Consider the following 16,498-nt stretch of genomic DNA (forward strand, 5'->3'; position numbering starts at 1 on the left):
ATGAGGGAATATGGGAGGGAGGGTAGGGGAGGGGGGTTCTGGATCCTAATAAGCAGTCTCCATGTGCCTTGCCAAGGAATCAGCCTAATCAGTTTTGTTTCCCGCTGCCCTGAAATGAACTGGGCCAGACAGGGAGGTGCTAGTTGTTGGATGTGGCTGTGGAGGATATGTGGAGTGGAAACGCACCACTGTGTCGTGTCTTCCCTAATTGTCTGAATGTGCCAATGTATGCAGAGTACGTGCTAATTAGAGCCCTTTGACATTAGCCACAGCTTTGGCTGCATCACGGGGACGGGGAAGGTTCCAACAGGCTCATTAATTGACTATTATGATCGGGTTCAGAGTGCTTGGTTGGGTTCCACAGCGCCATGCATATATGAGTTGTTTATGGTTTGAAATGTGGCTGGTGCCACTATCACGCAACGATTCTGCATTGATGGAGGTGTTTCAGACTCGGTTGTGTTAGGATGGTGGCCATTGTTTTGGCTGAACTTCTGTCAGATTAGGATCATGGAGCCTGGATTTCCAAAGTTTGCACAATACACTATCTGGAATCTGCTGTGTGGCTCAGTTCGTAGAGCAATGCACTTGCAACGCTGGGGGTCATGGGTTTGATTCCCATTGGGGCCACCCATATGTAAATTGTGTTGATGTATGACTGTGTCACTTTGGATAAAAACTGTCTGCTAAATGGCATATGCATGGTACTGCTATTATATCTGTTGCTTTGAATGTCAATTGTTCCACCTTTTTCTCAGAGCCAATGACTGCCTGAGAAGTCTGTATACCGTAGTGAAATACACGTCACATGTTGATGAGTTCTGGGCTGAAGAAAATCTATGTATGTTAGAAGTAATAACTTTTCATTATCATGTATTTCCAGAGGACCCAGAATACTACGGACACACTGCAGGACCTGACAGGGAGGAACATGACAGACTTCCTCTTGAAAACATATGAGAAAGCAGGCAGAAAAAGGTACTCTCACTCTGTGCTCGGTAGCACTTACATAACTTTGAATGTTCAATAATGCCAACAATGTGACCGAAGTTGTTATCTAAGATAACGTGTAATGTCAAGTTCTAAGTCCCACTAATTATAACTCATGAGTCAAGAGTCAAATTAAATGGTACTGTGTGTTGTTTGTGTATGTGTGTGTCTGCATGTGTGTGCATTTATTTGTGTGTTTGTGTGTCCATGCGCGTTCATATCTTATTCATTTGTACTCTGATCTTTGCCTGCACCCCTGCCACCACTACCCACCACTCAAGGTACGGAGGGATTTCCGTTGGAGGAGTTAATTCCCAAGTCAGGATGACTGAACCGGAAATTGAAGCTGTAATCAGGGATTTGAAAAGCCTATTCAATTCCCCCCAGGTATGCTATGGATATTGGGATAGTGGTGGCCTTACTGCCAGCTGTGGAACAGCTTGACTTCTGAGGGAAAACGCATTGATTTAATATCTTCCCTTGTGGGAGGATAAAGGTACGTTTGCTGTGGTTGAAAGCCAGAAGGGATCTACGGAGATCTCAATTCACAGAGGTGCTTGGAATGTTGTTTATCTACATTCAATTATGCATGGACGTAAGAAACCAATCACTAACGCTAAGCTTGTGCTCTTTCTGAAACATGAGATCGAATCTGCTTGAGTGACTCTTGAATTTCAATACATTACCTTCAAATCAAACTGGAAGGAAAGTTAAAACCCAGATAGACTTTTGGGTGTCCATGGAAACTGGGTATGATTGTCTCAGATGCATCTAATATATTTACTTCTTCCTCCTTTTCTCCTCAACACATTCAAACAAGTGTACACACACCCCTCTATCTATCTCTCTGTCACACACACACACACACACACACACACACACACACACACACACACAAACACTCCCACACACACACTCATTAAATGTTCAAACCTGTAGGCGGTCCGAACCTTAAACTTAAAAAAAAAGAAAAAAGGCAAATGAAGTCATTCAAGATCAGTGTTACTCTCCCTTGGGTGTCTTAACCATCCTTCTCCAGGGCACTTCTCCAGGCTATGGATTCTCCACAGTAACACGACTTTGATTCACAACCGCAGTGATGATGTAACTATAATGGCTGAACATCAGCCGTTCCCAGCTCTGTGCCTTTCCCTTTTTAAAGTGGGATATGTCTGGCTCGCTGAGTGTGGTTGCGTCCCAAATGATACCCCTTGGGTCCTGGTCAAAATAAGTGCACTACAAAGTGAATAGAGTGCCATTTGGAACACAAACCTGTGTCTGCTGGGGTTGCAGACAGAGAAAGAACAGTAGTATACAGTGTACTCTAGCAGTGGAATCTCCTCAGGGGAGGACCTTTATTCTTAGTGAAGATCATAAAAATAGTGAAACATTAAAGTTATCCTTTTTAGATAAAACTATACTAAATATATTCACGTCACCAAATAATTGATTCAAACACACTGTTTTGCCATGAAGGTCTACAGTAGCCTCAACAGCACTCTGTAGAGTGGCACCATGATGTAGCCAGAGTTCAGCTAGTTTCCGTCCTCCTCTTGGTACATTGACTATAATACAAAACCTAGGAGGCTTGTGGTTCTCACCCCCTTCCATAAACATACACAATAATTATGACAACCTCTGGAGGAGGTTCTCCAACCTATCAGAGCTCTTACAGCATGAACTGATATGTTGCCCACCCAATCAAAATATCAGAGAATGAATCTAGTACTGAAAGCATATGCTACTGCTAGCTAGCACTGCAGTGCATAAAATGTGGTGAGTGGTTGACTCAAAAAGGGAAAGACAATAGTTGAACAGTTTAGAAGCAAGAGAGAGAGAGCGAGAAAGAGATATTTTGTTGTATTTTTTTTTCACTTCCGCTTTTGCTTATTTAGCTATCACATGCATCTAAAGATAAAGTTCAGCAGTGTTGCTACTCTCCCTAGGAGTGGCCATCCTGCATAGACGACTGCCCAGAGCACAGTTTAGAATGCTCAATGAGGTTAAGAAGAATCCTCGAGTTTTAGCTAAAGACTTACAGAAATATCTGGAACATGCTAACATCTCAGCTGACAATTCTACCATACGTAAAACACTAAACAAGAATGGTGTTCATGGGAGGACACCATGGAAGAAGCCACTGCTGTCCAAATAAAAGCATTGCTGCACGTCTGAAGTTCGCAATATTCCACAGCTCTACTGGCAAAATATTTTGTGGACAGATGAAACTAAAGTTGAGTTGTTTGGAAGGAACACACAATAAAAAGCCATAGCACACCAACATCAAATCCTCATCCCAGCTATAAAGTATGGTGGAGGGAGCATCATGGTTTGGGGCTGCTTTGCTGCCTCAGGGCCTGGACGGCTTGCTATCATTGACGGAAAAATGAATTCCCAAATTCATCAAGACATTTTTCAGAAAAATGTAAAGCTTTCTGTCCGCCAATTGAAGCTCAACAAAAGTTGGGTGATGCAACAGGACAATAACCCAAAACACAGAAGTAAATCAACAACATAATGGCTTCAACAGAAGAAAATACGCCTTCTGGAGTGGCCCACTCAGAGTCCTGACCTCAACCCGATTGAGATGCTGTGGCATGACCTCAAGAGTACGGTTCACACCAGATATCCAAGAATATTGCTGAACTGAAACAGGTTTGTAAAGAGGAATGGTCCAAAATTCCTCCTGACCGATGCGCAGGTCTGATCCACAACTACAGAAAACATTTGGTTGGGGTTATTACTGCCAAAGGAGGTTCATCCAGTTATTAAATCCAAGTTCACATACATTTCCTACCCTGCACTGTGAATGTTTACACTGTGTGTTCAATAAAGACATGAACACGTATTATTGTTTGTGTGTTATTAGTTTAAGCAGACTGTGTTTGTCTATTTTTGTGACTGAAGATCAGATCAAATTTTATGACCAATTTATGCAGAAATCCAGGTAATTCCAAAGGGTTCACATACTTTTTCTTGCCACTGTACAGGGGGTACCGGTACAGAGTCAATGTGCGTGGCACAAGTTAGTTGAGGTACTTGAGGTAATATGTACATGTAGGTAGAGTTAAAGTGACTGCATAGATAATAAACAGAGAGTAGCAGCGTAAAAAGAGGGGGGGGGGGGCAATGCAAATAGTCAGGGTAGCCATTTGATTAGCTGTTCAGGAGTCTTATGGCTTGGGGGAAGAAGCTGTTAAGAAGCCTTTTGGACCTAGACTGGGCGCTCCGGTACCGCTTGCGGTGCGGTAGCAGAGAGAACAGTCTATGACTAGTGTGGCTGGAGTCTTTGACAATGTTTAGTTCCTCTGACACCGCCAAGTATAGAGGTCCTGGTTGGCAGGAAGCTTGGCCCCAGTGATGTACTGGGCCGTACGCACTACCCTCTGTATTGCTTTGCGGTCGGAGGCCGAGCAGTTGGCATACCAGGCAGTGATGCAACCAGTCAGGATGCTCTCGATGGTGCAGCTGTAGAACTTTTTGAGGACCATGCCAAATCTTTTCAGTCTCCTGAGGGGGAATATACTTTGTCGTGCCCTCTTCATGACTATCTTGGTGTGTTTGGACCATGATAGTTTGTTGGTGATGTGGACACCAAGAAACTTGAAGCTCTCAACCTGCCCCACAATATTCCCGTTGTTGAGATTGGGGGCGTGCTCGGTCCTCCTTTTCCTGTAGTCTACAATCAGTCCTCCATGAGTAGTGGTCCTCCATGAGTAGTGCTGCTAATAAGTCATTCGTTTTGGGATCATGCTCAGGTAAAACAATTTGGCTAATCTATACTTGCATATTTCCAAGTCCTATTCTTGAAGATCAAGGGGTATAACATTTATTGGAATGACTGTAATTCTGATAGACTTTGGTTTTTAATGTAAAGATGTTATTGAATCGTATTATTATATGTAGTAGAAAGCGATGGGTTAGAAGAAGTCTACATAACCAACCCATAAAGTAACATTTAACATCCATAAATGGGCATCTTGTCACGATTCTCTAAGACAGAACCCAGAAGCAGACCAGGACAAGGTGAGTAAAATGAAGGTGAGTATTTATTGGTAGTCTTGATGTGTAATTTGAGTGATCCAGGAGACGGAGCGGCAGCGGAGGTGAGTTGATGAGAGTAAATGGGTTGATCCAATGAAGTCACTGTATCCACCGACGGCCAGGCAAGGGAGTTGAATGTTCCAGGAGAATGACTGTAGACAGAGTTAACGGGAGTGAGTAACCAGTAACAAGCACAAAACTATCTCAGGAAACATGAGGCTGATACGCTGGCACAACATACTGTTCGTTGCTAACGATCCGGCAGGGAATGGATGTCAGCTCAAGGTTTAAGAAGAGGTGAAGATCAGGACCAGGTGTGCAGAAGGTTGATGAGATGCAGGTGCGGGTAATAAATAGAACTCCTGAATAACCTCATTGCCTGGCAACCAGACAGGGTGCATTCAGGAACCTTAGACAACACTTAAACAAAACAGTCATCTCAGGCAGAAAGAGACTCAGGAAGCGGGATTCCTGACACATCTATGTAAACCGTAACATTGATTTATCCTGCAATATATGTCGTTCAAATGGTAACATACATTTTTGTCTTCATCTAATGCCTCTTAAGGGGAAAGTCATCTAAAAGTAATGGAATGTAATCAGATTATGTTACTGAGTTTGGGTAACCCAACAGTTACTTACTGATTACAATTTTGGACAGTTAACTAGTAACTGTAACAGATTACATTTAGAAAGTAACCTGGGCACACGAATGGCCGTGATTGGGAGTGCCATAGGGTGGCGCACAATTGGCCCAGTGTTGTCAGGGTTTGGCCGGTTTAGGCCGCCATTGTAAATAAGAATTTGGTCTTAACTGAATTGCATATGACGCTAATATGGTGTCAACGATGTAGGTAGGCTGTGTGTAGTGGTTAGAGGTTATGATATAAAGGTTTGGCTTGGATAGGTTTTTTAGTCTGGTCACAGACAACTGATGTGTTTTGCACATCAGCTGTCCACAAGTGAAGGAAAAGGGGGGAGGAGGAGAGCACATAGTGTAAGGGGTGCGTGACTGGCTGCAGGGAAGTCAGGCACAGGAGAGCAGAACTGGGTAATAACCGAAGCAGTTTAATATGATAAACCAACGGCACCCAGAACAACAAAATATGGGTACAAAATAACCCGTCGCGAACCAGTCAGAGTGCACAAACACTTTACAACAAACAATTTCACACACAGACATGGGGGGAATAGAAGGTTATATACACGACAAGGAATGAGGGAATGTAAACCAGCTGTGTGGGAAAACAAGACAAAACAAATGGAAAATGAAAGGTGAATCGGCGATGGCTAGAAGACCGGTGACGTCGACCGCCGAACGCTGCCCAAACAAGGAGAGGAACCGACTTCGGTGGAAGTCGTGACAGTACCCCCCCTTGACACGCGGCTCCAGCAGCGCGCCGATACCGACCTCAGGGACGACCCGGAGGGCGAGGTGCAGGGCGATCCGGACGGAGACAGTGGAACTCCCGCAGCATTGAAGGGTCCAACACATCCTCCACCGGAACCCAGCATCTCTCCTCCGGACCGTACCCCTCCCACTCTACGAGGTACTGAAGGCCCCTCGCCTCAAATCCAGTATGGAGCAAACAGAATACGCCGGGGCCCCCTCGATGTCCAGAGGGGGCGAAAGAACCTCCCGCACCTCAGACTCCTGGAGCGGGCCAGCCACCACTGGCCTGAGGAGAGACACATTGAACAAGGGTTTAATACGGTAATCGGGGGAAGCTTCGGCGGAAGTCGTGACACATAGATTCGAGAAGTAATTATACAACGATCAAAGGGATCATGCTGTTTGTATGTGGCTGCTTGGAAAGTGAACTGTGTTTGCATGTGATCAGGGGTGTATTAATTCCACCAATTCTGTTGAAAACAGAAGCAAATGGAACGAGGGAACGAGGTAAAACATATCTGAATTTGTCCAATAGAATCTCTCATTTGCAACTGTTGGACTAATGATTACACCCTAGATCAGCTAGACGAGATGCATTTTTGATTACAAAAATGCATCTCGACCTGCGCTCCTACCTTGTAAACTTTCATTCGTAGGCTAGGTTGTAGCAACTTCATGATGGGTATAGGGAAATTTGGAGTATCATGTAATAGCCTAAGCCTATCAATGTTACATTGAGCTGGGTGAATGGAATATGAATGACAGTCATCCAATATATATATTTAAAAAAAAATATATATATTTTCACCTTTATTTAACCAGGTAGGCCAGTTGAGAAAAAGTTCTCATTTACAACTGCGACCTGGCCAAGATAAAGCAAAGCAGTGCGACAAAAACAACAACACAGAGTTACACATGGGATAAACAAACGTACAGTCAATAACACAATAGAAAAATCTGTAAACAGTGTTTGCAAATGAAATTAGGAGGTAAGGCAATAAATAGGCCAATAGTGGCAAAGTAATTACAATTAGCAATTTACACTGGAGTGATATATGCGCAGATGAGGATGTGCAAGTAGAAATACTGGTGTGCAAAAGAGCAGAAAAAAATATGGGGATGAGGTAGGTAGTTGGTTGGTTGGATGGGCTATTTACAGATGGGCTAAATACAGATGGGCTGTGTACAGCTGCAGCGATCGGTAAGCTGCTCTGACAGCTGACACTTAAAGTTTGTGAGGGAGATATAAGTCTCCAAGTTCAGTGATTTTTGCAATTCATTCCAGTCATTGGCAGCAGAGAACTGGAAGGAAAGGCGGCCAAATGAGGTGCTGGCTTTGGGGATGACCAGTGAAATATACCTGCTGGAGCGCGTGCTACGGGTGGGTGTTGCTATGGTGACCAGTGAGCTGAGATAAGGTTAGCAAAGACTTATAGATGACCTGGAGCCAGTGGGTTTGGCGATGAATATGTAGCGAGGACCAGCCAACGAGAGCATTCAGGTCTCAGTGGTGGGTAGTATATGGGGCTTTGGTGACAAAACAGATGGCACTGTGATAGACTGCATCCAATTTGCAGAGTAGAGTGTTGGAGGCTATTTTGTAAATGACATCGCCGAAGTCGAGGATCGGTAGGATAGTCAGTTTTACGAGGGTATGTTTGGCAGAATGGATGAAGGAGGCTTTGTTGCGAAATAGGAAGCCGATTCTAGATTTAACATTGGATTGGAGATGCTTAATGTGAGTATGGAAGGAGAGTTTACAGTCTAACCAGACACCTAGGTATTTGTAGTTGTCCACATATTCTAAGTCAGAACCGTCCAGAGTAGTGATGCTAGTCAGGCGGGTGGGTGCGGGCAGCGATCGGTTGAAGAGCATGCATTTCATTTTACTAGCATTTAAAAGCAGTTGTAGGCCACGGAAGGAGTGTTGTATTGCGTTGAAGCTCGTTTGGAGGTTTGTTAAACACAGTGTCCAAAGAAGGGCCAGATGTATACAGAATAGTGTCGTCTGCGTAGAGGTGGTTCAAAGAATCACCAGCAGCAAGAGCGACATCATTTATATGTACAGAGAAAAGAGTCTGCCCGAGAATTGAACCCTGTGGCACCCCCATAGAGACTGCCAGAGGTCCAGACAACAGGCCCTCCGATTTGACACACTGAATTCTATCTGAGAAGTAGTTGGTGAACCAGGCCAGCCAGTCATTAGAGAAACCAAGGCTGTTGAGTCTGCCGATAAGAATACGGTGATTGACAGAGTCGGAAGCCTTGGCCAGGTCGATGAAGATGGCTGCACAGTACTGTCTTTTATCGATGGCGGTTATGATATCGTTTAGGACCTTGAGCGTGGCTGAGGTGCACCCGTGATCAGCTAGGAAACCAGATTGCATAGCAGAGAAGGTACGGTGGGATTCGAAATGGTCGGTGATCTGTTGTTCACTTGGTTTTCAAAGACTTTAGAAAGGCAGGGCAGGATGGATATATAGGTCTGTAACAGTTTGGGTCTAGAGTGTCTCCCCCTTTGAAGAGGGGGATGACCACGGCCGCTTTCCAATCTTTAGGAATCTCAGACGATACGAAAGAGAGGTGGAACAGACTAGTAGTAGGGGTTGCAACAATGGCAGCAGATAATGTTAGATAATGTTGCTGCGGGGGGTGCAGAACTGTTGGCCGGAGTTGGGGTAGCCAGGTGGAAAGCATGGCCAGCCGTAGAGAATTGGTTATTGAAATTCTCGATTATCGTGGATTTATCAGTGGTGACAGTGTTTCCTAGTCTCAGTGCAGTGGCCAGCTTGGAGGAGGTATTCTTATTCTCCATGGACTTTACAGTGTCCCTAAACTTTTTGGAATTAGTGCTGCAGGATGCAAATTTCTGTTTGAAAAAGCTAGACTTTGCTTTCCTAACTGACTGTGTGTATTGGTTACTGCCTTCCCTGAAAAGTTGCATATCGTGGGGACTATTCGATGCCAGTGCAGTGCGCCACAGGGTGTAATAGAAATAAGGTCATGCTCATAAAAAAAGAGTGATCCGCCCTCAGTTGCAATCTTTACCAAGGATCACCTTCAGTGCTCGGTTGTCTCTACCAAGTCTGTCCCCAAACAATTTGATTTGCTGGTTTTAAGCATTAAACTTTCAAATAGCTCTTTGTTGACTGTTGCTGGGTGTTTTCGTCCTCCATCAGCACCGGCCTGTACTTTACCTGCCCTAAGCTCTCTCCTGGCCCCTTATACTAAGTTTGAATTTGTCCTGCTAGGTGACCTAAACTGGGACATGCTTAAACCACCTGACCAAGTCCTAAAGCAATGGGACTCCCTAAATCTTTCTCGGATTATCACCAATCCCACAAGGTATGACTCCAAACACCCAGAAAAGGCTACTCTCCTCTATGTTATCCTCACAAATAATCCTGCTAGGTATCAGTCTGGTGTTTTCTGTAATGACCTTAGTGATCACTGTTTTACAGCCTGTGTTCGTAATGGCTGCTCAGTGAAACGACCTGTCCTGATTTGTCATAGACGCTTGCTAAAAAACGAATGAGCAAGCCTTCCTTCATGAACTGGCCTCTGTAAAATGGTATAGAATCAGTTTGATCCCCTCTGTCAAAGACACTTGGACCTTCTTTTTTTATATTTTCTGTGGTATTGTTAACAAACACGCCCCCTTGAAGGAAATTAGAATTAAAAACAGGTTCAGCCCTGGTTCGACCGTGATCTTGCGGAGTTACTCCACCTCAAGAATTGCATTTGGCGAAAGGCTCTGCACACACGCACTCAGGCTGACTGGCTATCGTTCAGGCAATTGAGAAATAAGTGCACTCAGGCTATCCGGAAGGCCAAAGTTAGTTACTTTAAGGAGCAGTTCTCTCTCTGTGGGTCTAACTCCAAGAAGTTCTGGAATACTGTTAAAGACCTGGAGAATAAACCCTCCTCCTCACAGCTGCCCATGTCCCTTAATGTTGATGTGGTTGTTATTGACAAGAAGCACATGGCTAATCACCACTTCATTAAGTCAGGACTCCTATTTGACTCAGCCATGCCTCCTTGCCCGTCCAACATTTCCTCATCTCCCACTCCTTCTAATGTGACTATCCCCGATGCTTCTCCCTCTTTTTTCCCCCTGCCCCACTACAAAGTTTCTCCATGCAGGCAGTTACTGAGTCCGAGGTGCTAAAGGAGCTCCTTAAACTTGACCCCAAAAAACATCTGGGATGGTTCAGACACTTTCTTCTTTAAGGTTCCTGCCCCTATCATCGCCAAGCCTATCTCCAACATTTTTAACCTGTCTCTCCTTTCTGGGGAGGTTCCCATTGCTTGGAAGGCAGCCACAGTTCGTCCTTTATTAAAGGGGGAGATCAAGCTGATCCTAACTGACTGTTATAGGCCTATTTCTATTTTGCCCTGTTTATCAAAAGTACTGGAAAAAATGGTCAATAATCAATATCTATAATATTATCTCTGGTATGCAATCTGGTTTCCGCTCAGGTTATGGAAGTGTCACTGCAACCTTAAAGGTCCTCAATGATGTCACCATTGCCCTTGATTCTAAGCAATATTGTGCTACTATTTTTATTGACTTGGCCAAAGCTTTTGATACGGTAGAACATTCCATTCTTGTGGGCCGGCTAAGGAGTATTGGTGTCTATGAGGTGTCTTTGGCCTGGTTTGCTAAATACCTCTCTCAAAGAGTGCAGTGTATAAAGTCAGAAAATCTGCTGTCTCAGCCACTGCCTGTCACCAAGGGAGTACCCCAAGGCTCAATCCTAGGCCCCATGCTCTTCTCAATTTACATCAACAACATAGCTCAGGCAGTGGGAAGCTCTCTCATCCATTTACATGCAGATGATACAGTCTTATACTCAGCTGGCCCTCCCCGGATTTTGTGTTAAATGCTCTACAACAAAGCCTTCTTAGTGTCCAACAAGCTTTATCTACCCTTAACCTTGTTCTGAACACCTCCAAAACAAAGGTCATGGGGTTTGGTAAGAAGAATGCCCCTCTTCCCACTGGTGTGATTACTACCTCTGTGGGTTTAGAGCTTGAGATAGTCACCTCATACAAATACTTGGGAGTATGGCTAGACGGTGCACTGTCCTTCTCTCAGGACATATCAAAGCTGCAGGCCTAAGTTAAATCTAGACTTGGTCTATTGTAATTGCTCCTCTTTCACCCCAGCTGCCAAACTAACCCTGATTCAGATGACCATCCTACCCATGCTAGATTACGGAGACATAATTTATAGATCGGCAGGTAAGGGTGCTCTCGAGCGGCTAGATGTTCTTTACCATTCAGCCATCAGATTTGCCACCAATGCTCCTTATAGGACACATCACTGCACTCTATACTCCTCTGTAAACTGGTCATCTCTGTATACCTGTCCCAAGACCCACTGGTTGATAATAACTTTTTTAACTCTCTTAGGCCTCACTCCCCCCTATCTGAGATATCTACTGCAGCTCTCATCCTCCACCTTCAACACCCGTTCTGCCAGTCACATTCTGTTAAAGGTCCCCAAAGCACACACATCCCTGGGTTGCTCCTCTTTTCAGTTCGCTGCAGCTAGCGACTGGAACGAGCTGCAACAAGCACTCAAACTGGACAGTTTTATCTCTTCATTCAAATACTCAATCATGGACATTCTTACTGACAGTTGTGGCTGTTTTATGTGATGTATTCTTGTCTCTACCTACTTGACCTTTATGCTGTTGACTGTGCCCAATAATGTTTGTACCATGTTTTGTGCTGCTACCATGTTGTGTTGCTACCATGTTGTTGTTATGTTGTGTTGCTACCATGCTGTGTGTCATGTGTTGCTGCCTTGCTATGTTGTTGTCTTAGGTCTCTCTTTATGTAGTGTAGTGTTGTCTCTCTTGTTGTGATGTGTGTTTTGTCCTATATTTATGTTGTATTTATTATTATTTAAACATTTTAATTCCAGGCCCACGTCCCCGCAAGAGACCTTTTGCCTTTTGGTAGGCCGTCATTCTAAATAAGAATTTGTTCTTAACTGACTAGCCTATTTAAATAATAGGCTAGTCTCTCTGTACTCTTCTACTATGTCACCTGACTGGGCTAGCTTTTAAGTGTGTGTTTGATAGTTTTTTTGTGGGGGGGTGAAAGTTGAAATTGAAATGAGACTTGTGTGGCAAAGGATTCTGGGATCGAATAGGATGAGGAAGGAAGATATTATGACATGGCAAAAACAAAACACACCATGCTCGAAGACAATTAGGAAAGACAAGTCAATAAAGTAGTCTCATACAGTGTTTTGAGAGCCAAAACAGCTTTCTCGTCACGCACTCGACAGAACGCATCGTGCCACCATTGTATCGCTGGCTGTGGCTGTGTGGGTGTCCGGGTCATTGGCCATATGAGCACCATCGCCCTTGAGGAGGAAGTCGTTTCATAAGGGATAAGCATCAGTAAGCGTTTTCCGTAATTCCCTAACCCCCCTCTGTCTCTCCCGCCACGTGTCTTCCCGTCTGCAACAGAAACAATATCAGTGGAACGAGGAGCTAATCCTCAGGAAGAACCCATTCCACTGCCGTGCCCACTATGGTGCCATCCTGCGCCAGGACCTTTCTCCCTCCATCTCACCCCCCTCCGGTTTCCTCCTCCCTCACTCCCCATTCTTCAAAAGGGAGAAGTTGAATTTATTTATTTTTTACTTCAGTTCATTTAGTAAATACTTTATCACTTATTTTTCTTAAAACTGCATTGTTGGTTTAGGCCTGGTAAATAAGCATTTCACTGTAAGGTCTACACCTGTTGTATTCAGTGCATGTGACAAATACAATTTGATTTGAAAAGCAAATGATGTTAAAATCTTGGATAAAGGGAGAGTTACAGACAGAAAAAAGGGCTTGTAGTTCCTGAGTTCATTAATAATAAATTAGATGGTCGGTGTTCTGAGTGTTTCTCCTAAATAGGGAGACGACAAATACAGTGTGCAAACACTCCCTCCTCCTTTCTCTTACTCCCTCTGTTTTTCTCCCTCCCTCTCTACCCTCTCCCTCCCTTCTTTTCTCCTTCCCCTGTCCCTCTCTTCCCACCTCTCGTATTGTAGGCTTTTGATTTGAGTTGCCTGCAGACCGAAGGAACCATTTGCATTTATATGACACGTGTAATGCATGCAGTGTGCACCGGGCCTGGCTGAACTGGACCTGGACACAGGCATGACGACGGGCCATCACAAATCACACGGTTCTCAGCAGCACTCATCCCAAGGCCCATTTCACCTGAAACATGACCATAGTGTATTTTTTTTAACGCAACCCATGTGGCCCACCCACACCACTGTGTTATATGTTATAACACCATGTGGAGGAATTTCTATAGTGAGAAAAGAGAGAAAAAATATTTTAAAAAGAAAAAGGAGAGAGATGCAAGTGGAAGGCAGTGCTGGGTTGGCGAAAATATTTGGCCCCAACGTTGACCCATTCGGTTCCCACTCCCACCTGCCCTCTATAGCGCTAGTACCCAGCGGTCATATGTATCAAGCATCTCATATGTAGGACTACCCTACCTCCCTTCTAGAACTTTTATAAACCATGACAGTGGAGAGTGGGGGGGGGGGTTGCAAGCGGAAGTCAGTGCTGCAGGTTTGCTGAAATAACAAGCTAAATAATGCTACTTCTCCAGCCTATATAGAATAAGTAAATAAGTGGGCCTCAGCAATCTAGAGATATTGCTGTTCCATGATGTTTTGCATTTCAAAGGATATGTATTTTCCCAAGTGTATCCAATTAAGCCTTGTTCTCTTGTTATTATTATTATTCTCTCCTTCATTAGGATAACACGACTGAGCAGATCCTTCTGAACACCAAGACGCTCCTGAAAGAGCTTGGGACCAGGGATAACGTCAAGGTATTATATCATTGTTCATCTTCAGGCTTAGAGACTCAGAGGCTCCTTACCATTTTTGCTTGGTCATCATCACGAGTGCTTTGTGAGAGGATACAGTAGCAGGTAGTGCAACGCTGGTACACAGATAGATATCTGCCTTTGTAGAGCGATGCTAATCACAAATCATACAAGACAAGCCCATCTCCTGGGTTTTACATGTAATCTGAGCTGCATCTGAATCACTTAATTCCCATCACAGACACCTAAACTGCATAGGGAGTGGTTAAGTGGTTCAAATGACTTCATAAATGTATTATTCAGTCAGGAGTTCTATTCTAGACGGAGATCCTCCATTGAGACAAGATAAAGCAGCGAAAAGAAGAATAACACAGTGCAAAATGGATCCTGTTAGCGTTATGAAGTTATACTTTTCCAATGGATTCAACAGCAGCCTTTATGATTGATGCTTGATGCAATTAGACCGCTTGAATTCTGTGGTAGCAGTGTTAACTTAGCTAGCCTCATACTGTTCTTTATAGCATTAACTTCCACTCTCTTCCACTCTTTTGATGTCCACTATGTTTGATGTATCTAATGGGAGTCTAGCAACAGGTCTCCCCGGGGTTGAGGAAAAAGGAATCCAATGCATTGTGGAATTTATTAAAAGAAACTGCCGACAAAATAACTTAAGCACTTGCGTTGTACAAACCAAAATGGCATTTTTTCTGTGCAATTGTTTAAGTCGCTGATATTGTAGTCAACCACAAATATCTTTGGGGAGTGTATGTGGAGAGTGTGAGAGACACGAAAAGTGTGAGTGTGTGCTGGTGCACATGAATGTGCTTGTGTGTGTGTGCATGCACTTTGAGTATGTGTGTGTGTGTGTGTGTGTGCTTTACTGTGTGTATGTGTGATACAGTGTTACGGTAGGCCCAAACTCCATCTAATCTTAATTAGACCAGCACTATCAGCGGGGGTGCTCTCTTTCTAGAATATTCTTCTCCTGCACAACGGGAGATACAGGCACCGGGAGCATCTTAAAGAGAGAAGACCTCAATCGTTTGTTATAACTTTGTATTCAACTTGTGAGCTTTGATAGTTATTGCTTCTTTTGTTGTAGTTGCTGTTACTGTATGTAAATCAATTATTATTTTGAATGTATTATTAAGATGCTAATTTAACACAAGGGCCATGTTTTACAATGGCATTGAACTGGAGTAACTACCAGGAATAACCTGTATCATTTCCATAAATGTTTATTCTTTTTAGCCCAGGACTAGCCTTAACCTTGGTCTGTATTTGAACTGTAACAGCGATGAACCATCTGCCATGTCTCCAGGTGTGGTTCTACAACCAGGCGTGGCACGGGATCGTTTCGTTCCTCAACGTGGCCAACAACGCCATCCTGAGGGGTAACCTGCCTACGGGCCGTGACCCCAGGGAGTACGGCATCTCCTCCTCCAGCCACCCTCTCAATCTCACCAAGGCGCAGCTCTCCTACCAGGCACTGTGAGTAGGAATGTATCAGCTCCGGGGGAAAGCCTCGCTTACGTAAAGATCTAAGATCAGCTTCCCCTCCCCCAATCCTAACCTTAACTTTTTGTTGGTGAAATGAAAAAATGACCAGGATCAGTGTCTTGGGGAAACTCACCTGTATATATTATATTGGAGGGAGGGAGGGAGGGAGGGAGGGAGGGAGGGAGGGAGGGAGGGAGGGAGGGAGGGAGGGAGAGATTCATTCATGTGAGTAGCCCATGGGGAACACACTCTTTCAGATACTGTTGCTTTATAACCCAAGAGATCAGCCAGGAACCCTGAAGCAGCTACCCCATGAGATCTCTATGATTAATGAGGGCGCTATTGAAGTACAAAACCACCAGACTTCACTGTCTAATGCAGCCTGAGTCAATCATCTATCCAATCTCCATAATCGAGGAAAAGCCTTGCATAATATAAGCTAAAATAACATAATACAACGTAACATTACATAATATAACGTGACATGCAGTATTATAGCAGAATATAATTACATAACATATCCTAGCATAGAATAAGCAGTAGCATAACATAGCATCATATCATACAGTGACATATCACATCATAACATAACCTAAAGCTCTACTGCACATCTATCTTAGATTTGTGTGTATTGGTTATATGTAGGGAAATTGTTAGATATTACTTGTTAGATATTACTGCACTGTCGGAGCTAGAAACACAAGCATTTTGCTA

At 44.0% G+C, this 16,498-nt stretch overlaps 1 protein-coding gene across 2 annotated transcripts in view; it reads left to right on the forward strand.

Moving 5' to 3' along the window:
* LOC115198266 (ATP-binding cassette sub-family A member 1) overlaps positions 1–16,498 on the forward strand; it is a 291,299-nt gene that overhangs the window by 189,637 nt on the left and 85,164 nt on the right. For both annotated transcript variants that reach the window (XM_029760119.1, XM_029760120.1), the window contains 4 exons: positions 884–978; positions 1,272–1,377; positions 14,213–14,287; positions 15,606–15,775. In XM_029760119.1, coding sequence (XP_029615979.1) covers positions 884–978; positions 1,272–1,377; positions 14,213–14,287; positions 15,606–15,775 — 446 coding nt within the window. The remainder of the gene's footprint in view (positions 1–883; positions 979–1,271; positions 1,378–14,212; positions 14,288–15,605; positions 15,776–16,498) is intronic.

The sequence above is a fragment of the Salmo trutta genome, chromosome 8 (assembly GCF_901001165.1).
Source record: "Salmo trutta chromosome 8, fSalTru1.1, whole genome shotgun sequence".
NCBI classification, from domain to species: domain Eukaryota; kingdom Metazoa; phylum Chordata; class Actinopteri; order Salmoniformes; family Salmonidae; genus Salmo; species Salmo trutta.